This window comes from Haematobia irritans, chromosome 4, assembly GCF_050003625.1.
Source record: "Haematobia irritans isolate KBUSLIRL chromosome 4, ASM5000362v1, whole genome shotgun sequence".
Classification (NCBI taxonomy): Eukaryota; Metazoa; Arthropoda; class Insecta; order Diptera; family Muscidae; genus Haematobia; species Haematobia irritans.
The window spans coordinates 185,453,824-185,480,792 of record NC_134400.1 but is presented as its reverse complement, the minus strand read 5'-3'; the positions used below and the strand labels follow the sequence as shown (position 1 = coordinate 185,480,792).

The following is a 26,969-nucleotide window of genomic DNA, read 5'->3' as shown; positions in this document are numbered from 1 at the left end:
CCAAATTTTATTGAAATCGGGTCAGATTTAGATATAGCTCCCATATATATCTTTCGCCCGATATGGACTAATACGGTCCCAGAAGCTAGAGTTTTACCCCAATTTGGTTGAAATTTTGCACTAGGAGTACAATTAGTAGTGTAGTCAAGTGTGCCAAATTTTATTGAAATCGGTTCAGATTTAGATATAGCTCCCATATATATCGTTCGCCCGATTTACACTCATATCACCACAGTGGCCAATCTTTTACTCCGATTTAATTGAAATTTTGCACAGGGAGTAGAATTAGCATTGTAGCTATGCGTGCCAAATTTGGTTGAAATCGGTTCAGATTTAGATATATCTCCCATATAAAGCTTTCGCCCGATTTACACTCATATGACCACAGAGGCCAATTTTTAACTCCGATTTAGTTGAAACTTTGCACAGGGAGTAGAATTAGCATTGTAGCTATGTGTGCCAAATTTGGTTGAAATTGGTTCAGATTTAGATATAGCTCCCATATATATGTGTTTCTGATTTCGATTAAAATGGTCAAAATACCAACATTTTCCCTTGTAAAATCGCCACTGCTTAGTCGAAAAGTTGTAAAAATTACTCTAATTTTCCTAAACTTCTAATACATATATATCGAGCGATAAATCATTAATAAACTTTTGCGAAGTTTCCTTAAAATTGCTTCAGATTTAAATGTTTCCCATATTTTTTACTAATATTGTGTTCCACCTTAGTACATTAGCCGACTTAAATTTCGAGTCTATAGATTTTGTAGAATTCTATCAAATTCTGTCCAGATCGAGTGATATTTAAATATATGTATTTGGGACAAACCTCTATATATAGCCCTCAACACATTTGACGGATGTGATATGGTATCGAAAATTTAGATCTACAAAGTGGTGCAGGGTATAATATAGTCGGCCCCGCCCGACTTTAGACTTTCCTTACTTGTTTTTTAATTGGATCAATGAATTTTTTAATTGACTGTCAATTATAGTATCAATTAATTATAGTATCATTTTTGTGATTGAAAACATTTCAATTAAAAAATTAATTGGATCAATTAATTTCGTAATTGAATCAGATATTTTTTGTGTGTACATTTAAGTTAAAATATTTTTTTTTAATTAAACGGATCTCATGAACCTTTTTATACACTAAATCTTTATGAAAATGTGACCATCAAAAATATTTGTCCTGGACCAAAAAATAACATGTGTCACAAACTTCGATACACAGAAAAAAAAAATATCACCAAAATATTTCTAATTAAACAGTTGATTGAAGTTGAAAATTTCTTCAATTACTAAAGTAATTGATACAATTAATTTTTTAACCAAGATAGAAACATTAACAACCTGTTTCTGTATGTCGAACGAGCTCTATCGATCGACTGAAATGCACAGAAACAGCTGATGTTTCATTATAAATTCAGCTGTTTGTCTCCATTTCAATCGATCGATAGAGCTCGTTCGACATACAGAAACAGGCTCTAAGTTAATTATGTCAATGAATGAAACTTTTTAAATTTTTAATTAAAAAACTAATTGATACAATTAACTTTTTAATCAAACTCGAAAGAGTAAGTCAGTTAAAAAAAGTGATGGCTTTTTTTTTTTAATTTTTAATCAAAAAAACAAGTAAGGAAAGTCTAAAGTCGGGCGGGGCCGACTATATTATACCCTGCACCACTTTGTAGATCTAATTTTCGATACCATATCACATCCGTCAAATGTATTGGGGGCTATATATAAAGGTTTCTCCCAAATACATATATTTAAATATCACTCGATCTGGACATAATTTGATAGACTTCTACAAAATGTATAGATTCAAAATTTAGTCGGCTAATGCACTAGGGTGGAACACAATGATAGTAAAATAATATGGGAAAATATTTAAATCGGAACCAATTTTAAGGAAACTTTGCAAAAGTTTATTTATGATTTATCGATATATATGTATTAGAAGTTTAGGAAAATTAGAGTCATTTTTACAACTTTTCGACTAAGCAGTGGCGATCTTACAAGGAAAATGATGGTATTTTGACCATTTTTGTTGAAATCAGAAAAACACATATATGGGAGCTATATCTACATCTGAACCGATTTCAACCAAATTTGGCACGCATAGCTACAATGCTAATTCTACTCCCTGTGGAAAATTTCAACTAAATCGGAGTTAAAAATTGGCCTCTGTGGTCATATGAGTGTAAATCGGGCGAAAGCTATACATGGGAGCTGTATATAAATCTGAACCGAATTCAATCAAATTTGGCACGCATAGCTACAATGCTAAATCTACTCCCTGTGCAAAATTTCAACCAAATTGGGCCAAAACTCTGGCTATTAGAACCATATTAGTCCATATCGGGCGAAAGATATATATGGGAGCTATATCTAAATCTGAACCGATATCAATGAAATTTTGCACATTTAGCTGCACTACTAATTGTACTTTTAGTGCAAAATTTCAAACAAATTGGGCTAAAACTCTGGCTTCTAGGACCATATTAGTCCATATCGGCGAAAGATATATATGGGAGCTATATCTAAATCTGAATCGATTTCAACCAAATTTGGCACGCATAGCTACAATGCTAAATCTACTCCCTGTGCAAAATTTCAACCAAATTGGGCCAAAACTCTGGCTTTTAGGACCATATTAGTCCATATCGGGCGAAAGATATATATGGGAGCTATATCTAAATCTGAATCGATTTCAATCAAATTTTGCACACTTTACTATACTACTAATTGTACTCCTAGTGCAAAATTTCAACCAAATTCGGCCAAAAATGTGGCTTCTGTGGCCATATAAGTCCATATCGGGCGAAAGATGTATATGGGAGCTATATCTAAATCTGAACCGATTTTAATCAAATTTTGCACACTTGACTATACGATTAAGTGTTATGTTTGTACAAAATTTCAAGCAAATCGATATAAAACTCTGGCTGATTAGTGCATATCGGGCGAAAGATATATATGGGAGCTATATCTAAATCTGAACCGATTTCTTCCAAAATCAATAGGGTTCTATTCTGACCCAAATTAGGAACATGTGCCAAATTTGAAGGCGATTGGACTTAAATTGCGACCTAGACTTTGATCACAAAAATGTGTTCACAGACAGACGGACATGGTTATATCGACTCAGGGACCCATCCTGAGCATTATTGCCAAAGACACCATGTGTCTATCTCGTCTCCTTCTGGGTGTTACAAACATATGCACTAACTTATAATACCCTGTTCCACAGTGTGGTGCAGGGTATAAAAAGGAAATTATATTTAATAACCCTACATTTCTCTTGTCACGTTTGCTAATTCATCAATATTTGTTTGCTATTTCAGTAGAGAAAAATTTTGTTTCAATTAACGGATATCTTTTGAAACAACTGCATTGACTGCTTTCTCTTTTCCAGCAGATAAAAACTGTTGTACTAGCAAACATTTTTGCTGTTAAATAATTTTTTTTGGTGTTTGGATTATTTTTTGTTAAAAAGCAGAAGGTCGTGGTCATTAATTAAATTAATAAATAAATAAATAATAAAAAATAAATTATAAATAAAAAACCTACACTTCTCTTGTCACTGGATGAATGAAAAATGGTCCCTTTGTAAACAGGTATTCGTGATTGTCTACAAGCTTTCTAAATAAAATAAAAACAAAACAACAAAAATTATAAGAAAAAAATTAACTGAAAAAATAAACTAAACAAAATCATAAGAACTTAAAAAAAAAATAAATTTAAAAAATATTTGAATATAATACAGAAATGCTTTGAAGTTCCGAACACTCACCTGATACAAGGCCATAAATTTAATATAGTCCGCATCATTACGAGCTGTTCCCGAAGACATTAATAGACCTTCAATGCTCTCCGAATCATCAACCATAATATCAACAAAATCATCTTCATTTTCTTGAGTCTCATCTTTGGTTTCTGGACCCATCTATAATAAACGAAATAATGAAAACAAAAAACACATATAGGTTAAAAACAATTTATATTTAATTTTGTTATTAAAATAACACATGCGCACATCAATGTTATCTTCAAGATTGAAAGTAATAGTAGATGATGATTGCTGTGACTCTTGAACGGAAATTTTCGCCGAGGAAGTTGAGTTCTCTCTAGGCTGTAAGTAGGTATGAATTCAAGAATAGAATATATATAGAGGCATTCATTCAGTTATAACTCTAATGCGAAACATGGGGGGTTAGTAAAGACATTTAATTAGAACTAGTTTGTATATGATTATGATAAAAACCTTGGGATTAATTAACATTTGAGCAGCCCGGGTAGCTGCTGCCTGTAAGCCTTTGTCATCGATTAGTTTTACATTACTCAAATGTAAATCTTGATCATTGACATCTCCATTACTGGCACAAATAAAACGGCGATACCTGTTTGTGGGGGGAAAAAGAAGAAAATTAATGTAATGTAATTAACTCAAACTGAATTAGGTTAAAGTCGTATCTTCTATGACAACAGCCATACACCTAAGTCGCAGTTGGTTTATTACTAAATTCTCTATTTATATACACCGAAAAAAAAGATCATCAAAATATTTCCAATTAAAAAGTTAATTGAAGCTGAAAATTTTTTCAAATTAAAAATTTAATTGCTACAATAAACTTTTTTTTATCAAATTAGGCTCATTAACCCCCATTTTCAGGAAGCTCCGTTAGTGCTACGTTAGCTAACGAATTTTTACACCGTTCTATGGACATGTCTGTCATCATGTCTATATATTCCATATGCCAGTTAGCAACTTAACTGCTAAAAAATTTTCAGTTAAAGTTAACCGGAGAGAAGATATTTCGATTTTACTTTTTGTTAACTGGGAGTTAAAGTCTAACGGAGATACATGAAAATGGCCGTAAGTCAATTAGGTCAATGATTGAAAATTTTTAAATTTTTATTTAAAAAATGAATTGATACAATTAAGTTTTTAATAAAACTCGGAAGACTAGGTCAGTTAAACAAATGATTGCATTTTTTAATTTTTACTAAAACACTTAATTGATACAATATTTTTTTAATCAAAAAACAAACACAAAGTGAATTAAGAATGTGATTGAAACTAGTTACATCTTTGATTAAAAAATTAATGGATACAATCATTTTTTAATCAAACTAAGAACACACAGTTAGTTAAGAAAATGAATGAACATTTTCGCGGGCCAAAATTCGTACCGGCGGACCATTTTTCGAAATTAAATTTATATCTTTAAAAATTTTTCACAATCTATAGAAAATTTTTTCACAATTTTACTTCAATAGAAAATATCGTCAAAATTGTATTTCTATTGAAAATTTTGTCAACATTTTATTTCTATAGAAAATGTCGTCAAAATTTGATTTCTAAAGAAAATGTCGTAAATATTTAATGTCTATAGAAAATTTCGACAAAATTTTATTTCTATAGAAAAATGTATTAAAATTTTAGTTCATTAGAAAATTTTGTAAAAATTTCATTTCTGTAGAAAAAATTTGTCAAAATTTCATTTCGATAGAAAATGTTGTCAAAATTTCATTTCTTTAGGATTTTTTTTTAATTTTAGTTCTAAGAAAACTTAGGCAAAAAGTTTATTTCTATAGAAAATGTTGTCAAACTTTTATTTCTATAGATAGTTATCACTTGTTGAACTCTAACTTTAATTTATAAGTTTATTTCTATAGAAAATAATTAAATTTTTTTTCTATAGAAATTTTGTCAAAATATTATGTCTATAGAAAATGTTGTCAAAATTTTATTTCTATAGACAATGCCGTCAACATTTTATTTCTATAGAAAATGCCGTCAAATTTTGATTTCTATAAAAAAAGTTTGACAAAATTTTATTTCTGTTGAAAAATTTATCAAAATGTTATTTCTGTAGAAAAATTGATTAAAATCTAAGTTCATTAGAAAATTTAGTCCACATTTCATTTCTGTGGAAAATTTCGTGAAAATTTAATTTCTATAGGAAAGTATGTCAAATTTTCATTTCTTTAGGAAATTTTGTCAAAATTTCAGTTCTATAGAAAATTTTGTGAAAATCTTATTTCTATAGAAAATTTGTCAAACTTTTATTTCTATAGATAGTTATCACTTCTAATGAAAAAATTTTATATCTAAAATTAAACTTTAACTTTAAAATTTTTTAAAAGTTTATTTCTGTACAAAATTTTCGTAAAATTTTATTTCTATAGAAAATATTGTTAACATTTTATTTCTACAGAAAATTTTGCAAAAATACCGATTTGACGAAAATGGACCAAAATCAATCAAATTCCATTTGGTCCGTCCATTGGACCAAATTTAAAAATTAATAATTTTTTTGACCATTTTTGGTCCGATCGGGCCAAAATGGCAACTCTGATTGATAGGCTAAGAAGTTTCCGAACCGCCCTCGTATATAGTGCGTCGAAGTCCTGTTTTGAAGGTTACACAACTACGACTTTTCGTATGTAAAACTCTTATCCTCTACGTTCAGCCAACTTACCAGTCTTCTTTTTCTCTGGCTCCACGGGCAAATAATAATATACGAACTTCATCACCCACAGGAACTGTTATTGCATTCAAATCATCATCTGGATTAACATCATCTTGAAGTTTTTGCAACTAAAATGAAAATTTCTATTAAATGAAATGTTTTTAGAGCAACTAGATGCTATGCTTACATCGGCATTTAATATAGTGGCTGCAAAATCTATTTCCGCTTCTGTTTTCGTTGTTTCCGATTGTGTAGGCTTAACATCTGAAGTATCTTTAAAATCGGGTTTCTCATGTTTAACTCTATGTCGACTAAATCGTCGATGTTTTATACCACTTTGTCTCTGTGCCTCGATATCAGTGGAATATTTGTTATCTTTTCCAGCTTTGACAATAAGTTGTATGGGATATTTACGATTAAAATGCCTGGAAGTAAGAAGATTTTTTTATTGATTAGACAGAATGAAAAATTTTATTGTAAAAAAAAAATTAGAAAAAAAGGTGAAACAAAGTATTCGTCATTTACTTCCCCCAATAATTTATATTTGTTTTTATAAAAAAAAAAAATATTTTTCACAGCTAACACAAGTAGTGAATGTCCTACACACACAGAAAACAAAATCTCGAAAAATTTTCCAATTAAAGTTTTAATTGAGGTTTAAAAAATATTCAGTTTATTTGATTTAACAAATTTTTTAATTAAAACAAAACTCTATAACAAAAATTAATTTTTAATTAATACTATAATTTCTGTGATTGAAGACATTTCAATTAAAAAAATTAATTTCTTGATTGAATCATAAAATTTGTGTGTATCTATGTAGGAGACCCACTAGGACAAAACTTACCTCTTTCTAGCTAAACCAATAGGTAATAATTCTATGCGGCAACCCAACAAATTATAACTACGGTGGGTTGTAAATATAATCGATTTACGATCTATAGGTGGTTCATTCCACATTGCCCTTTTCGGAATGCGGGCATTGGTATTGGAGATATGTAAAATAGAACCTACATAGAAATAAGTGAATTATTTAAGACAACCTTTTTAAAAATAAAATAAAAATACATACCATCCAATTTTATATAAACCGGACGAGTCATTGATATATGAAAGGTATTGGGATCATAACTATCGACTTCATTCATCCAGCCCTAGGGAAACAAAAATCGCATATCAATCAATTAGAAAATTTTGTGTATTTTTTGTTCGCCATACCCCATAGGATTTGACTGTTTTAAATTCCTCCACTGCGGGAACCTCACATATGGACATTTTACTATAGTCTGGTATACGAAATGTTTTCTTTTCCGGTTTTATGGTTATGGTAAAATATTCAATGACACTCTGGATGAATTGCCATATACTCTCCACAATACTAATGCTTAAAAGGCAAGCAAATACGCCACGTATAAAATCATTAATGGGCAGTACCAATATAACAATCAAACCCAATATGGATAATAAAGGTAAACTTTTGGCCCTATCCAATATTAAGGCCATGGATTTACGAACATTTCCTTTAGCTGAGGGTTCCTCTTCATTTAGACGTGATGTGGCGGACAAAAGCGATTCGAAGGGTGTCGTATTACCAGCATCTGCAATATTACCACGGGGATCTTTAACATCATGCTGAGAGGAAGAGTGATGCGTTTGAGATAGGGGTAAATCAAGCTCATCACGTTTTGCATGTAGGGTTGTTGACGCACCACTGTCATCGGTAGGAGAATTTGAGGCAACTGGTGGTATCATATCTTCCAGCATTTCAACACCTGACTCAATTTCTATATCTCTTTTGGTTTTTTCTCCTTCCACAACGGATTTGGATTTTTTCGAAGGTTTACCACTCACCACCACGGGAACAGTAGCGGCCAATTCACCACTGGCTACAGTGGCTGCCAATGCAGAAATATGTGAATAATTAGTGGGAGACGCTGGTTCCGCTGAATCTACACCCTTGTTGCGGCGTCTTTTTAAAAATGTTCCCCTCAGTGAGGTTGAAGATGACGAAGAACCAGTGCTTCTACTGGGACTTATATCTTTCTTTACAGATGGCCGTATGGCTGTTGGTGGACCCACGGCCGTAGTTAAGGTAGCTTTTTTAGCTTGATGGGCTTCATGTTTAGCTTTTACTTTAGATTTCAAATGAGCTATACCACGACGCAAACGTGAATGTTCCATATCACCTTCGAGTAAAATTTCATTTTCAAAATCTGTATCAGAGTCTTCAAGTTTACTTGATCGTTTATGTTTGCTACTGCCACCACTACTACGACGATCATGTTCCATGGATAGATCTTCACTTATAGACGTTTTTGTCTCTTGATCTGAATCGAATTCAATCACTGGTGTTTGTTGATACGTTTCACCACCTGGAAAATAGAACGATTATGAGTCTTGAATTATGATTTCAAATTTCTCATCTAAAACTTACTCTTGATGACAACTGTGGGATATGTGGGAGGTGTCATAGTGGTCGATGTATGACTACTACCTTTAGATGATTTTATATCTTCGATTGTTTGTGAAACCTTTCCTTTAATCATCTTCCAAGTTCCCATGGAAGATGCATCACTATTTGATAAGGCTTGTATTAAGTTTGGACCAACAGAGGTAGGTGATACACCTTCTATACTGCCAGATCTAAAAAATTAAGAAAAAATCAGAAATATTAATTAATCGATTAATACATTGAGAAAAACGCCTTTTAGCAGATTCTTGCATAAAAAAAAATGGCCATTTCAATATTGATACCAAAATTCTATAAACAAATATTGAAAACAAAAAATAAATAAAAATTGCGCCATCTGTCGGACGAATTTCATACTGCACAGAAGCACTCCTCCACGACCATGCACATAAAATTTGGTCAACATCGGTGCAGCAGTTCTTCAGGAAAGTAATTTTTCTTTGGGTGCGGTCACACCTAAATCTAGTATTGTCTAGGCCAGTCGGCCTTTTTATACCCTGCGCCACACTGTGGAACAGGGTATTATAAGTTAGTGTATATGTTTGTAACACCCAGAAGGAGACGAGATAGACACATGGTGTCTTTCGCAATAACACAGAAAAAAATTTCACGAAAAATTTTCCAATTAAAATTTTAATTGAGTTTTAAAAAATATTCAATTAAAAATTTAATTGATTCAACAAATTTTTTAATTGAAACAAAAATCAATCACAAAAATTAATAGTATCAATTAATTTTTTAATTGGATCAATTAATTTTTTAATTGACCTTCAATTAATTTTTTAATTGATACTATCATTTCTGTGATTGAAGACATTTCAATTAAAAAATTAATTGGATCAATTAATTTCGTGATTGAACCAGAAATTTTTTTTTTGTGTGAATGCTCAGGGTGGGTCCTTAAGTCGATATAACTATGTCCGTCTGTCCGTCCGTCCGTCTGTCTGTCTGTGAACACATTTTTGTGATCAAAATCTAGGTCGCAATTTAAGTCCAATCGCTTTCAAATTTGGCACATGTTCCTAACTTGGGTCAGAATAGAACCCTATTGATTTTGGAAGAAATCGGTTCAGATTTAGATATAGCTCCCATATATATCTTTCGCCCGATATGCACTAATATGGACCTACCCAGCAGCCAGAGTTTTATACCGATTTGCTTGAAATTTTGTTCAAACATAACACTTAGTCTTATAGTCAAGTGTGCAAAATTTGATTGAAATCGGTTTAGATTTATATATAGCTCCCATATATATCTTTCGCCCGATATGGACTTATATGGCCCCAGAAGCCAGATTTTTGGCCGAATTTGGTTGAAATTTTGCACTAGGAGTACAATTAGTAGTATAGTCAAGTGTGCAAAATTTGATTGAAATCGGTTCAGATTTCGATATAGCTCCCTCATATATCTTTCTTTGGACTAATATGGTCCTAAAAGCCAGAAATTTGGTCCAATTTGTTTGAAATTTTGCACAGGGAGTAGATTTAGCATTGTAGCTATGCGTGCAAAATTTGGTTGAAATCGATTCAGATTTAGATATAGCTCCCATATATATCTTTCGCCCGATATGGACTAATATGGTCCTAGAAGCCAGAGTTTTGGCCCAATTTGGTTGAAGTTTTGCACTAGGAGTACAATTAGTAGTGCAGTTAAGTGTGCAAAATTTGATTGAAATCGGTTCAGATTTAGATATAGCTCCCATATATATCTTTCGCCCGATATGGACTAATATGGTTCTAATAGCCAGAGTTTTGGCCCAATTTGGTTGAAATTTTGCACAGGGAGTAGATTTAGCATTGTAGCTATGCTAAATCGGTTCAGATTTAGATATAGCTCCCATATATATGTTTTTCTGATTTCGACAAAAATGGTCAAAATACCAACATTTTCCCTTTTAAAATCGCCTCTGCTTAGTCGAAAACTTGTAAAAAGGACTGTAATTTTCCTTATCATCAAATACATATATATCGAGCGATAATCATAAAAAAACTTTTGCGAAGTTTCCTTAAAATTGCTTCAGATTTAAATGTTTCCCATATTTATACCCTGCGCCACACTGTGGAACAGGGTATTATAAATTAGTGCATATGTTTGTAACACCCAGAAGGAGACGAGGTAGACATATGATGTCTTTGGCAATAATGCTCAGGGTGGTTCACTGAGTCGATATAACCATGTCAACATTCCGTCCGTCTGTCTGTGAACACATTTTTGTGATCAAAGTCTAAGTCGCAATATAAGTCAAATATCAATAATTAAAAGCATACACAATAAATAGAAATAAAATGTTAATATTGTTTGATTTTATTCTTAATTAGTGAAATTCATGTTTATTGCCTAATTTATAAACCAAGTGTATAGATTTTATAGAAGACTAGCAAATTTTGCCCAGATCGGAAAATGTGGATCTACAAGGTGGTGCAGAGTATAATATAGTCGGTCCCGCCCGACTTTAGACTTTCCTTACTTGTTTTTATCTAGATAAAGTCTATCCTTTCACACACGACACGTAGCTGTCGCGAACATTAACTAGAGAATTCACCAGAATCAATAAGCCCAAAATAAATTTGCACATGAAATAAAGGCTCGATTTTAACTTAATCTACGCCCGACTTATTTCAGGTGTTGTTGAAGTTTATTTTAGATCATCACAATGGGATTTTACAGTATCATTATAATTATATATAGTTCTATATACAAACATTTTGTTTACCTTGAAATATTTCTGATCGCCAAAATTTTGCTTGGCAAATATTACACGTGGTAGAAATGTTATTTCTACAGAAAATTTTGCCAAAATTTTATTTCTATAGAAAGTTTTGTCCAAATTTCCTTTTTATAGAAAAGTTTGTCAAAATTTTATTTCTATAGAAAGTTTTGTCAAAATTTTATTTCTATACAAAATTTTATTTCCATAGAACATTTAGTCCACATTTTTGTCTATAGAAAATTTTGCGAGAATATTATTTCTAAAGAAAATTTTATCAAAATTTTATTTCTATAGAAAATGTTGTCAAAATCTTATTTCTAGAGAAAATTTTGTCAAAATTTTATTTCTATAGAAAATTTTGTCAAAATTTTATTTCTATGGAAAATGTTGCTAAAATGCTATTTCTATAGAAGATTTTCCCAAAATTTATTTCTTTAGAAAATGTTGCTAAAATGCTATTTCTATACAAGATTTTGTCAAAATGTTATTTCTATGGAAAATTTTATCATCATTTTATTTCTACAGAATTTTTTGTCAAAATTTTATTTCTATAGAAATTTATACCAAAAATTTTATTTTTATAGAAGATTTTGTCAAAATTTTATTTCCACAGAAACTATTGTCAACATTTTATTTCTATAGAAGATTTTGTCAAAATTTTATTTCTATAGAAAAATTTGTCAAAATTTTATTTCTATAGAAAAATTTGTCAAAATTTTATTTCTATAGAAAACTTTGTCAAAATTTTATTTCTATAGAAAATATTGTCAAAGTTTTATTTCTATAGAAAATTTCGTCAAAATTTTATTTCTATAGAAAATTTCGTCAACATTTTATTTCTATAGAAAATTTTGTCAAAATTTTATTTTTATAGAAAATTTTTTCAAAATTTTATTTCTATAGAAAATTTTGTCAAATAATTATTTCTATGGAAAATGTCAAAATTTTGTTTCTATAGAAAATTTTGTGAAATATTTATTTCTATGGAAAATGTCAAAATTTTATTTCTATAGAAAACTTTTTCAAAATTTTATTTCTATAGAAAATGTTGTCAAAATTTTATTTCAAAATTTTGTCAAAATTTTGTCGAAATTTTATATCTATAGAAAATTTCGTCAAAATTTTATTTCTATAGAAAATTTTGTCAAAATTTTATATCTATAGAAAATTTCGTCAAAATTTTATTTCTATAGAAAATTTCGTCAAAATTTTATTTCTATAGAAAATTTTGTCAAAATTTTATATCTATAGAAAATTTCGTCAAAATTTTATTTCTATAGAAAATTTTGTCAAAATTTTATTTCTATAGAAAATTTTGTCAACATTTTATTTCTATAGAAAATTTTGTGAAAATTTTATTTCTATAGAAAATTTTGTCAAAAATTTATTTTTATGAAAAATTTCAAAATTTTATTTCTATAGAAAATTTTGTAGAAATTTTATTTCTACAGAAAATTTTATCATCATTTTATTTCTACAGAATTTTTTGTCAAAATTTTATTTCTATAGAAATCTTTACCAAAATTTTATTCTTATAGAAGATTTTGTCAAAATTTTATTTCCACAGAAACTATTGTCAACATTTTATTTCTATAGAAAATTTTGTCAAAATTTTATTTCTATAAAAAATTTTGTCAAAATTTTATTTCTATAAAAAATTTTGTCAAAATTTTATTTCTATAAAAAATTTTGTCAAAATTTTAGTTCTATAAAAAATTTTGTCAAAATTTTATTTCTATAGAAAATTTTGTCAAAGTTTTATTTCTATAGAAAATTTCGTCAAAATTTTATTTCTATAGAAAACTTTGTCAAAGTTTTATTTCTATTTCTATATTGTCAAAGTTTTATTTCGTCAAAATCTTATTTCTAAAGAAAATTTTGTAAAAATTTTATTTCTATAGAAAAACATTTTTTTTCTATAGGAAATTATGTAACAATTTTATTTCTATAGAAAATTTTGTGAAAATTTTATTTCTATGGAAAATGTCAAAATTTTATTTCTATAGAACATTTTGTCAAAAATTTATTTTTATGAAAAATGTCAAAATTTTATTTCTATAGAAAATTTTGTCAACATTTTATTTCTATAGAAAATTTTGTAAAAATTTTATTTGTATAGAAAATTTTGTCAACATTTTATTTCTATAGATTTTTTTTGTCAAAATTTTATTTCTATGGAAAAATTTGTCCAAATTTTTTTTCTACAGAAAATTTTGCTAAAATTTTATTTCTATAGAAGATTTTGTCAAAATTTTATTTTCACAGAAACTTTTGTCAACATTTTATTTCTATAGAAGATTTTGTCAAAATTTTATTTCAGCAGGAACTTTTGTCAACATTTTATTTCTATAGAAAATTTTGTCAACATTTTATTTCTATAGATTTTTTTTGTCAAAATTTTATTTCTATGGAAAAATTTGTCCAAATTTTTTTTCTACAGAAAATTTTGCTAAAATTTTATTTCTATAGAAGATTTTGTCAAAATTTTATTTCCACAGAAACTTTTGTCAAAATTGTATTTCTATAGAAAATTTTGTCAAAATTTTGTTTCTATAGAAAATTTTGTCAAAATTTTATTTCTATATAAAATTTTGTCAAAGTTTTATTTCTATAGAAAATTTCCTCAAAATTTTATTTCTATAGAAAATTTTGTCAAAAATTTATTTCTATGGAAAATGTTGTCAAAATTTTATTTCTATAGAAAATTTCGTCAAAATAAATATATAGAAAATTTTGTCAAAGTTTTATTTCTATAGAAAAGTTTGTCAAAATTTTATTTCTATAAAAAATTTTGTCAAAATTTTATTTCTATAAAAAATTTTGTCAAAAATTTATTTCTATGGAAAATTTTGTCAAAATTTTATTTCTATAGAAAATTTTGTCAACATTTTATTTCTATAGAAAATTTTGTCAACATTTTATTTCTATAGAAGATTTTGTCAAAATTTTATTTCTATTATTTCCCAACCTTTCCCACCAGATCGTTTGAAGAAAATTATTTTTTTTTGTGTTTATTCAGAAAAAATGAATATTTCTGAATATTGAATATTGTCAAATATTGTCAAAATTTTATTTCCACAGAAACTTTTGTCAAAATTTTATTTCTATAGAAAATTTTGTCAAAATTTTATTTCTATAGAAAATTTTGCCAAAATTTTATTTCTATAGAAAATTTTGTCAAAGTTTTATTTCTATAGAAAATTTTTTCAAAGTTTTATTTCTATAGAAGATTTTGTCAAAATTTTATTTCTATAGAAAATTTTGTCAAAATTTTATTTCTATAGAAAAGGTTGTCAAAATTTTATTTCTATGGAAAATTTTGTCAAAGTTTTATTTCTATAGAAAATTTTGTCAAAATTTTATTTCTATAGAAAATTTTGCTAAACTTTTATTTCTATAGAAGATTTTGTCAAAATTGTATTTCTATTATTTCCCACCAGACGGTTTGAAGAAAATAATATTTTTTTGTTTATTCAGAAAAAATGTATTTATTAAGTGAATATTTTTGAATATTGTCAAATATTGTCAAAATTTTATTTCTATAGAAAATTTTGTCAACATTTCATTTCTATAGAATTTTTGTTTTGTCAAAATTTTATTTCTATGGAAAATGTTGTCCAAATTTTATTTCTATATTGAATTTTGTCAAAATTTTATTTCTATAGAAAACTTTGTCAAAATTTTATTTCTATAGAAAATTTCCTAAACTTTTATTTCTATAGAAGGTTTTGTCAACATTTTATTTCTATTATTTCCCAGCCTTTCCCACCAGACCGTTTGAAGAAAATAATAATTTTTTGTTTATTCAGAAAAAATGTATTTATTAAGTGAATATTTTTTTGTTGTTAATAGTATTATATATCATATATATATGTTTTTTTTTACTTTTCATCGGTATTTTGTTTAGAAATTTTATTAACTTTGTTTATATGTTTTTCTGATTTCATTAAAACGCAAACATTTCCTCTATATAATATAACTGACTGTTCTGTATCTGAAGAAGACGAAAGACTTTATATATAGAGAGAGTGAAAGAAAGATAATGCTAGAGAAAGTTAGCTTTCTACAGAATTATTAAAATAGAAAGGAAATTTTAGAAAATGTAGTTGCATTTTTTTGTTGGGAGGTTCAGAGCAATAATATTTTTGTATATGTATTTTTTATTTATTTATTTTTAAGTATTATTTTGTCATTATGGTTGTCGGTTTTCTGTTTTCTGTTTATATGGTTGTGATTGATCGGTTTGATTTTATCTTTAGTTTGGAATAATTTATATTTTTATGTTTAATTTTTCTTTTGGTTTAAATATTGATATAATGTTTTGAGGATTTCGGGAATATTTTTTTTAACAACTTTGAGTTTTTAGTGTTGTTCCTTTTTTTTGGGGATATTCGATTATATTTTCGATTTTGCCATAATCGAAATTTCTATTTTTATTGAAGTATTTTATTTTTCACAATTATATATCGTTTAGCAAAAATTTTAATTAATTTTTTTGTGTTTAGTTATATTATAGCTAGGAGTTATATTTTTTTTTATAAATTTATTATATTGTTTTTATGGTTTGTAGAGATCTGTTTAGGGGAAAGGGGGGTTTGTTTTGTAAACATTATTTCGCAAATACATTTTTTTGTTTTGTTTGTCTGCAACATTTCGCTTTTACTCATCATAAAAATTGTTTATAGAAAAAAGAAATGCTACAAAAAATCCTTTACTAAATATATATTCTGTTGTTGTTATATATTGTATATATAATTATTAAATTTCTTGGTTTACTGGAATATGTAAAAATAACTAAAAAAAACTCTGGATTTTGGTATTTTTGATTCTGCTTTTTATAATAATTGTTTCGGTTTTCAATATATTGTTAATATTTTTATATATAGTTATAAAAAAAATTCATATGAAAAAATATTGTTACCTATTTTTTGTCTACTAATTGTAATAAACTTTTTATATATGTATATATAATATTTCTTATCATGGTTTTTAGTATTTTTGTTTTTTCTTCAATTTTTTTTTTGTTAAATATTTTGCTAAAGGAATCATGTAGTGGTATGTATGTGTATGTGTAAGTTTTAATACTCGTTTTATGTATTATGGAAGGAAATGTTATGTTTTGTTTTTTATTGTTAAAAAAATATAGGTTTCCATTTAATTGTTTCATAAGGTACTACTTCAAATGTAAACACAAAAAAAAGGATCTTGGATATCCATGTCATACTAATTATTAAAGACAAATGGAATTAATAATTTGTCTAATTAAAACGGGTTCACTAGCTACTAAAACGTTCTTTTTTCTGTTTTTGTTTTAATTTATTAATTTATAATTAATAATTAATGACTTTTTACGGTTTTTTCTTCTCTAGGTTATATGATGATATACAAAAATTGTGCTATGAAAATGTTCAAAAAATAATGTTTGCTGTTGCTCTAGGGTTTCATTAATTTAAATGCCTTTAAAACTCATGATTATTTAATACGTTTGTATTATGTTTATGTGTTTTTATTTCCAAGTAGTTTTTATTTTACTGAAGTAAAATTCTCTTTAAAGATTAAATAGGGTTCAAAGTTTTATAAACTTGCTTGTTAGGTATGGCTGTAGTATGACTTGTGTAAGAAGAGCAGATATTTAATTATTTTTTTATTTTATTTATTTATTTGTGTTTTTTTGTTGAGTTAAAAGCCAATTTTTCATTTAAAGGTTTTCGGTTAATTCAAAGGCGTCTTTTTGTTAGATATATGTCTGTATTATTTTTTTATGATTTTTCTAAGTTTTCAAGGAAAAATTAAGCTTTATATTTTTCTCTTACAAGACATAGTATTATGTACTAAGACAATATAATTGTTTTGTCATCACTATAAATATTAAGAATGTTTTAGATTTTTTTTGTGATGTTTCCTTTTTATTAGACAAAAAAAAAACTAATAATTGTACTACCTTTTAATTCGTATAATAAAATGTATTTTCATTTTACATTCATTTTTATTTAAAATAATTTATACAACTCTTCATTGAAGTTCCATTATATATTTTTTCAATAAAAAAAAATATTATATTGTAATTAAGTCTTTCAATTAAATTACATATCCTTTGAGTAAAGAGAAATGTTAATGCGACTTGGTTTCTATTTTCGATTAGAGACAATAAATATTTTTCATATGGTATAAAATATAACCATGAACAACTTAGTCCATCCAAAGAAAAGCTACTTTCCTCCGAACCAAAATTTTAGACAACCGAAATTTTTCTTTTTTATAAAGATTTTTTTTAGTGTATATAAAACCGAATTTGAATGTTTCTAATGATTTTTTTTGCTTGTCTAAAATTTCGTTCCTCAGAAAAGAAAACTCCTCTTGCAGTGTGGGAGACCTCAAAAACCACTCCATCCACAAGGAGACTCTACGTATAAATGTCGACGTTATAACTGGTGGACTTGATCTACGTAGAAAATATGCTTTCGACAATATGCTTTCAAATATTGGTTTGGCTTATCGATATGTATTCACGAAAAGCCGACTTCGGTCATATTTTCCCTATCAATTCATAGTGTCTAACACGGTTGCCACTTGTGCCAAAAATAATCTACCAAACTATGAAGAACATTTTTGCATTATTTCTATAGAAAATTTTGTAAAAATTTCCTTTCTATAGAAAATTTCGTCATTATTTAAATCCATAGAAAATTTTGTCAAAATTTTATTTCGTAGCACATTTTGCCAAAATTTTATTTCTATAGAAAATTTTGTCAACATTTTATTTCTATAGAAAATTTTGTCAACGTTTTATTTCTATAGAAAATTTTGTAAACATTTTATTTCTATAGAAAATTTTGTCAATATTTTATTTCTATAGAAAATTTTGTCAAAATTTTATTTCTATAGAAAATTTTGTTAAAATTTTATTTCTATAGAAAATTTTGTCAAATTTTTATTTCTATAGACTCTTTTGTCAAACTTTTATTTCTATAAAAAATTTTGTCAAAATTTTATTTTTATAGAAAATTTTGTACAAATTTTAGTTCTATAGAAACTTTTGTAAAAATTTTATTTCTATAGAAACTTTTGTAAAAATTTTATTTCTACAAAAAATTTTTACAAAATTTTATTTCTATAGAAAATTTTTGCAAAATTTTATTTCTACAAAAAATTTTTACAAAATTTTATTTCTATACAACATTTTGTCAAAATTTTATTTCTATAGAACATTTTGTGAAAATTTTATTTCTATAGAAAATTTTGTCAAAATTTTATTTCTATAGAAAATTTTGTCAAAATTTTATTTCTATAGAAAATTTGGTCAAAATTTTATTTTTATAGAAAATTTTGTCAAAATTTTATTTCTATAGAAAATTTTGTAAAAATTTTAGATCTATAGAAAATGTTGTAAAAAATTTAGTTCTATAGAAAATGTTGTAAAAAATTTATTTCTACAGAAAAGTTTGTAAAAATTTTATTTCTGTAGAAAATTTTGTCAAAATTTTATTTCTATAAAAAATTTTGTCAAAATTTTAATTCTATAGAAAATGTCAAATTTTATTTCTTAGAAAATTTTGTCAAAATTTTATTTCTTTAGAAAATTTTGTAAAAATTTTAGTTCTATAGAAAATGTTGTAAAAAATTTATTTCTACAGAAAAGTTTGTAAAAATTTTATTTCTGTAGAAAATTTTGTCAAAATTTTATTTCTATAAAAAATTTTGTCAAAATTTTAATTCTATAAAAAATTTTGTCAAAATTTTATTTTTATAGAAAATTTTGTAAAAATTTTAGTTCTATAGAAACTTTTGTAAAATTTTTATTTCTATAGAAAATTTTGTAAAAATTTTATTTCTATAGAAAATTTTGTCAAAATTTTATTTATATAGACAATTTTGTAAAAATTTTATTTCTGTAGACAATTTTGTAAAAATTTTATTTCTATAGAAAATTTTGTCTATATTTAATTTCATAGAAAATTTTATTCCTATAGAAAATTTTCTCATTACTTAAATCCATAGAAAATTTTGTCAAAATTTTATTTTGTAACAAATTTTGTCAAAATTTTATTTCGTTTTGTTTTATTATTGTTGGTTTTTCTTTAATCATTGTTGTTGTTCTTTTCCTCTGTTGGTTAAGCTACACTTGTAGTTTAGTCAATGCATGGTTTTTAGCTGAAATCGAAAAAACAACAGCAAAATTTTATTTCTATAGAAAATTTTATTTCTATAGAAAACTTTGTCAGAATTTTATTTCTATAAAAAATTTTGTCAACATTTTATTTCTATAGAAAATTTTGTAAAAATTTTAGTTCTATAGAAAATTACAACATTTTCTATAGAACTAAAATTTTTACAAAATTTTACAACTCAGTTGTAAATATACTCCCTTGTAAAGAAGTTTACTGTTCTTTAAATTTAAATTAATTTCCCTGAAGACGAGCATCGGAGATGTCTCGAAATATTGGAAAATTTTAAATATAAAAATACAACTCAAAAAACAACAACATCTGTTTTTATTCACATGACCTCAAGCCGAACTAAGGAAATATAAATAAAATGTTATTTCTATAGAAGATTTTGTCAAAATTTTATTTCAATAGAAAATTTTGTCCATATTTATTTATTTCCATAGAAAGTTGTTTCAAAATTTTATTTCTATAGAACATTTTGTGAAATTTTGTTTCTATAGAAAATTTTTGCAAAATTTTATTTCTACAGAAAATTTTGCAAACCTTTATTTCTACAGAAAATTTTGTCAAAATTTTATTTCAATAGAAAATTTTGTCCATATTTATTTATTTCCATAGAAAGTTGTTTCAAAATTTTATTTCTATAGAACATTTTGTGAAAATTTTATTTCTATAGAAAATTTTGTAAAAATTTTATTTCATAGAAAATTTTGTCAAAATTTTATTTTTATAGAATATTTTGTCAAAATTTTATTTCTATACAAAATTTTGTAAACATTTTATTTCTTTAGAAAATTTTGTGAAAATTGTTTTTCTTTAGGAAATTTTATTTCTATAGAAAATTTTGTCAAAGTTTTATTTCTATAGAAAATTGTTGCAAAATTTTATTTCTACAGAAAATTTTGTCCATATTTATTTATATATAAAAGTTGTTTGTTCCTATAAAAGTTGTTTGAAAATTTTATTTCTATTGAAAATTTTGTCAAAATTTTATGTCATAGAAAATTTTGTCAAAATTTTATTTTTATAGAAAATTTTGTCAAAATTTTATTTCTATAGAAAATTTTTGCAAAATTTTATTTCTACAGAAAGTTTTTGCAAAATTTTATTTCTTCAGAAAATTTTGTCACAATTTTGTCCATAGAAAGTCACAATTTTGTCCATAGAAAGTTGTTTTAAAATTTTATTTCAATAGAAAATTTTGCCAAAATTTTATTTTATAGAAAATTTTGTCAAAATTTTATTTCTATAGAAAATTTTGTAAAAATTTTAGTTCTATAGAAAATGTTGTGAAAATTTTAGTTCTATAGAAAATGTTGTAAAAAATGTATTTCTGTAGAAAATTTTGTCAAAATTTGATTTCTATCAAAAATTTTGTCAAAATTTTATTTCTATGGAAAATTTTGTCAAAATTTTATTTCTATAGAAAATTTTATTGCCACGAAAATTTTTTCAATTAAAATTTTAATTGAGTTTTAAAAAATATTCAATTAAAAATTTAATTGATTCAACAAATTTTTTAATTGAAACAAAAATCAATCACAAAAATAATAGTATCAATTAATTTTTTAATTGGATCAATTAACTTTTTAATTGACCTTCAATTAATTTTTTAATTGATACTATCATTTCTGTGATTGAAGACATTTCAATTAAAAATTAATTGGATCAATTAATTTCGTAATTGAATCAGAAAAAAAATTTTTGTGTGTATAGACAATTTTGTAAAAATTTTATTTCTATAGAACATGTTTGCAAAATTTTATATCTACAGAAAATGTTTGCAAAATTTTATTTCTACACAGAAAAAAATTTCCGTGGTTAAAATAACGTTAAATTTAACTTATTTTTATTGTAAAATAATTATTTTTTTGTAGTTAAATTTTATAACTTTTTGCGAAATTTTCGACAGCCCAATGAAATTTTCTTTTTTTTTAAGTATGTCTCAAATATCTTATGAACTAAAGTGAGTATAAAGTTCGATGACCGTACACGTAAGTTCAATATGAACTAAAGCAAATAAAAATTTTCGGACGATTCCCAAAAACAGTAAGAATAAACTACTGTATGGTTAAAACGGTCATGATTTGGCGCCAATGATTTTCTTCTTCACTTTTAGTTAATATTTTCTTCTATTAGAGGGTGTAATTTCGTGAACTGTAGTTAAAAAGTACAACAGGGCATTAAATTTTCCTGGTTTTAACAACGCTTTGGGGAAATCTCAAAATGTGTAGCAAAATTTATTTCAATTTTCGTACGAGTTAGTTTATTCTTCCTATAAAACAGTTTACTTTCTTTTCGGTGTACAGAAAATTTTTGCAAAATTTTATTTCTATAGAAAATTTTGTCAATATTTTTTTATTTCCATAGAAAGTTGTGTGAAAATTTTATTTCTATAGAAAATTTTGTTAAAATATTATTTCTGTAGAAAATTTTGTTAAAATTTTATTTCTGTAGAAAATTTTGGCAAAATTTTATTTCTGTAGAAATTGTTTGCAAAATTTTACTTCTATAGAAAATTGGAGTACCTCTTAGTTGGAGAGGTGTGTTTTCAAAAGAGAACAAAGAGAATTCTACCAAAACAAACAGTAAAGAATCTAAAATTTTTTGTAGAATTCTACCAACTCTGACAACCGTGGTATCCAATCGATTTTTCATGATGTTCTAAATCGAAAATGTTTAATCGACTTCTAATGTTGACCGACTTACCAATCTTCTATTTGTTAAAAAAAAGAAAATGATTTTCAACATTTTTCTATCCAGCTCTTTAAACAATCAACTTTTGATATTAACTAAATTAAACTAATTGCCAATTGTTGTGTGGAACAAAATAGACTCAGACTTTTTGTTAAGATAATATACTAACAGAAACTTCTTGTAACTAGACTATTCGATTTAGTCATGACCAAAGTAGAATAATCTGCTTTTGAACAACTTATTGATATTTTGTTAAAATGATTGTAAGTCGAAGTGATTCAAAATCGAAATCAAAGTGGCGATACAAAAGTAAAAAATCTACTTTTCCGCCTTTTTGACACAAAAAATGTCGAAAAGTCGATGAAGAATTTTTTGTTCAAATTGGACTAATCGACTTTTGGTATTTTTGAAAATCTACTGAAGCCCACTGTTGATTTTAGCCAAAATACTTTCTTTCTTTTCAACTTTGGATTAAAGGGACAATATGAAGCAAATATTTCTATCGTAACTCGGTGAGTATTAGTAGATGGTGTATTTCATTTATTTATTACATAAGAGTCAAGTCGCTAGACCATATGCGATCCAAATGCCACACACTTCCTTGAATAATAGACTTAATTTATAATTTATTTGAAAAATCATTTTCAAATCGATACATATAGACATAAAAAGTCAACGTTTCCAAATTTTGAAAAATTCGAAAAAGTCGATTCTTCAAATTAAAAAAAAAAATCGAAATATTTAAAGGTGACGTTTACAAATTTTGGAAAATTAGAAAAGTCGACTTTTTGATTCGAATAACAATGTCTAATTCGATTCGAATATTTGTTTTAAAGAGGCTGCATCTTTGGCTCGGAATCAATACCAAAATCCTTAAGGGAAGGTCAAAATCTTTGGATCCAATCAGCGTTGCCAGAGAAATTTTTCGGTATACCCTACAAAGTTCCCCACTTTCCCCCACATTCCCAAAAAAAAAGTCCCTACAAATTCCGCTACAATACTTTTCGTTCTATAAAATAAAATTTTGACAAAATCTTCTTATGAAAAAAAAAAAAATTGAGAAATATTTCTATAAAACTAATATTTTGACAAAATTTTCCGTAGAAATAAAATTTTGAAAAAATTTTCTAAAGAAATAAAATTTTGAAAAAATTTTCTAAAGAAATAAAATTTTGAAAAAATTTTCTAAAGAAATAAAATTTTGACAAAATTTTCTAAAGAAATACAATTTTGAAAAAATTTTGTATGGAAATAAAATTCTGACAAAATGTTCTAAAGAAATAAAATTTTGAAAAAATTTTCTATGGAAATAAAATTTTGACAGAATTTCAATTCTTGCTCTAGAACAACCAAAATGTAAAAATATTAAAAATTGTGTTGAGTGAAAAAGTCCCTACACTGAAAAAATATTTTCAGTTCCTACACTGAAAAAAATATTTACGTGATATTAAATATATCGCAACCTAAATTTTAGGATGCGAAATGTACAAAATATTAAGGACAAATTTCTTTAAACTAATGATATTTTAATTAAAATAAAGTTTATAATCTTTGCTTCAAACATTTTCTTCATTAAATTTAGGACATACATTTTGTAAATTTGCGTCCCTCCGTTAAAGTCGCATGTCTTTGAACTAAGGCTAATTTTCCTTAAAGTAAAGAAACACATTTTTGATTTAAAGAAATTGTCCTTAAATTAACTGAAATATTGAAACTTTAGATTTAAGATAAAAACGCTTCAAATATAGGCTAAGATTTGGATTTGAGGATTTAGCGTCTTTGGTTTAAAGTTTTTTGGAATTAAGAAAACGTTTTTACTTACTTTGAAGTATCCATTGTAATTTAGATTTTTAAACTGACATTTGTTTGTACGTGAGTACCTTTATTAATAAACCGCGAAAAGAGTTTGAAAATTTAATAAATGAGATTTGTATCCTAATTTTAATTTTATTGGTCCTAGATTTAAAACCAGATAGGTCGCTAAAAAATATCTTTATTTTAAAGAAGCCGGCTCGGAATCAATACCAAAATCCTTAAAGGAAGGTCAGAATCTTTGGATCCAAGTAAACTTTTTTGTGAGTATACAAGACGCTATATATTAGAAAATAACCTACATGTAGGGAATTTCCCCTACTTCTGGCAACACTGGATCCAATTAAACTTTTTTTAGTGTAGGTCAGGTTAGGTTAGGTTAGGCGGCAGCCCGATGTATCAGGCTCACTTAGACTATTCAGTCCATTGTGATACCAAATTGGTGAACTTCTCTCTTATCACTGAGTGCTGCCCGATTCCATGTTAAGATCAATGACAAGGGACCTCCTTTTTATAGCCAAGTCCGAACGGCGTTCCACATTGCAGTGAAACCACTTAAAGAAGCTTTGAAACCCTCAGAAATGTCACCAGCATTACTGAGGTGGGATAATCCACCGTTGAAAATGCTCACCATTGCACCACGGCGGGAATTCATTAGTGAAAGGACAAAATCTTTGCAATGGGACAAGTTTTTTTTCAGTGTACCTTTTCACAATGATCTTTACGTTGAAGACAGCGATATAACAGGTTGGCTGATAAGTCCCCGGTCTGACACATAGATGGCGTCGCTAGTATTAAATGCATATTATTTTTTTTTATAGTACCAACCTTCAAATGATTCGTGTCAAAATTTGACGTCTGTGAGTCAATTAGTTTGTGAGATAGAGCGTCTTTTGTGAAGCAACTTTTGTTATTGTGAAAAAAATGGAACAAAAGTAATTGCGTGTTTTGATAAAATTCTGTTTTCTGAAAGGAAAAAATACGGTGGAAGCAAAAACTTGGCTTGATAATGAGTTTCCGGACTCTGCCCCAGGGAAATTGGTATGCAAAATTCAAGCGTGGTGAAATGAGCACGGAGGACGGTGAACGCAGTGGATGCCCGAAAGAAGTTGATCGAGATAACAGAGGCCTTAAAGATATCAAAGGAACGTGTTGGTCATATCATTCATCAATATTTGGATATGCGGAAGCTCTGTGCAAAATGGGTGCCGCGCGAGCTCCCATTTGACCAAAAACAACGTGTGTTTGCAGCTGTTAACTCGTAATACACCCGAGTTTTTCCGTCGATATGTGACAATGGATGAAACATGGCTCCATCACTACACTCCTGAGTCCAATAGACAGTCGGCTGAGTGGACAGCGACCGGTGAACCGTCTCCGAAGCGTGGAAAGACTCAAAAGTCCGCTGGCTAGTGTTGGGAAAGTAACGAGTATTTGATTACAAGTACTCGTTACTGACTAATTTTTTGAGTACTCGTTACTAGTAAAAGAGTACTCAATATCTTCAATGCCAGTTTTTTTCTTCTGACGCTAAGTAAGTTGGCGGTTTGGAAGTAAAATTCTTGACTTCTTGGAAAATATTAATTGAAGTTTTCGAAAATCGTTTTATCAGTTAAAATAACACGAAAAGAATATATGGCTTCTTCCTTTGAAGAAAGTGAAAATTTTATCTGATTTCTTAAAAACGTTTGTATTTGAACAAATTTGCATTGGGTGTAGATGGGAGCTATAATTTAAAGCATCACATGGATCCCGTCTCCTGCGAATAGTATGAATAATAATGTCGTTGACTTCAGCTGGTTCAATCCAATTATTTTCAGAGAAGGTACCCAAGCTTATTCAAAAACCCTTGGAAAATTTCAACATTGGGTCTCACGATAAAAATGACCGCTTAATATTTTCATCCACTGTCAATGGTGGATTTAAAAAGTTGGCAAATTGCAAGCATCAGTAATACACAATGTCATTTAGATATACCCTGACGAAAAAATACCAAATAGTGAATACGAAATTGGCTCTAAAAATTTGAATGATTGGTGAAAATCTTTTTCTAACGAGACCCATATATCTACAACACCACATTTTATAACACTAGAATAAAACTGGATAATGTAATTTGCTTTTCTATACTGTTTTTAAATTTAAAAAAGAGGAAGATATTATTAAAAAGTGCCCACAATGTCTTTTTTAATTTTTTTTTATAAAAGTAACGAGTAGTAACGAGTACTCAATTCAAAAGTAACGAGTAGTAACGAGTAGTCAAAAGTAATCAAAATTTACAACACTACCGCTGGCAAAGTAATGGCCTCTGTTTTTTGGGATGCGCATGGAATAATTTTTATCGATTATCTTGAGAAGGGAAAAACCATCAACAGTGAATATTATATGGCGTTATTGGAGTGTTTGAAGTTCGAAATCGCGGCAAAACGGCCCCATATGAAGAAGAAAAAAGTGTTGTTCCACCAAGACAACGCACCGTGCCACAAATCATTGAGTACGATGGCAAAAATTCATGAATTGGGCTTCGAATTGCTTCCCCACTCACCGTATTCACCAGATCTGGCCCCCAGCGACTTTTCTTGTTCTCAGACTTCAAAAGAATGCTCGCAGGAAAAAAATTTGGCT

At 27.1% G+C, this 26,969-nt stretch overlaps 1 protein-coding gene across 4 annotated transcripts in view; it reads right to left on the bottom strand.

The window, feature by feature from the left end:
* The window catches only part of LOC142235042 (translational regulator orb2-like), a 136,089-nt gene that overhangs the window by 6,901 nt on the left and 102,219 nt on the right, over positions 1–26,969 (bottom strand). For 2 of the 4 annotated variants that reach the window (XM_075306258.1, XM_075306259.1), the window contains exons 5-14: positions 8,922–9,130; positions 7,706–8,859; positions 7,560–7,641; positions 7,335–7,497; positions 6,675–6,912; positions 6,497–6,615; positions 4,276–4,411; positions 4,048–4,143; positions 3,805–3,957; positions 3,582–3,653 (exon numbers count right to left, since the gene is read on the bottom strand). In XM_075306258.1, the coding sequence (XP_075162373.1) occupies positions 3,582–3,653; positions 3,805–3,957; positions 4,048–4,143; positions 4,276–4,411; positions 6,497–6,615; positions 6,675–6,912; positions 7,335–7,497; positions 7,560–7,641; positions 7,706–8,859; positions 8,922–9,130 (2,422 nt within the window). The remainder of the gene's footprint in view (positions 1–3,581; positions 3,654–3,804; positions 3,958–4,047; positions 4,144–4,275; positions 4,412–6,496; positions 6,616–6,674; positions 6,913–7,334; positions 7,498–7,559; positions 7,642–7,705; positions 8,860–8,921; positions 9,131–26,969) is intronic. The other 2 variants (XM_075306260.1, XM_075306261.1) reach the window with 2 other exon arrangements.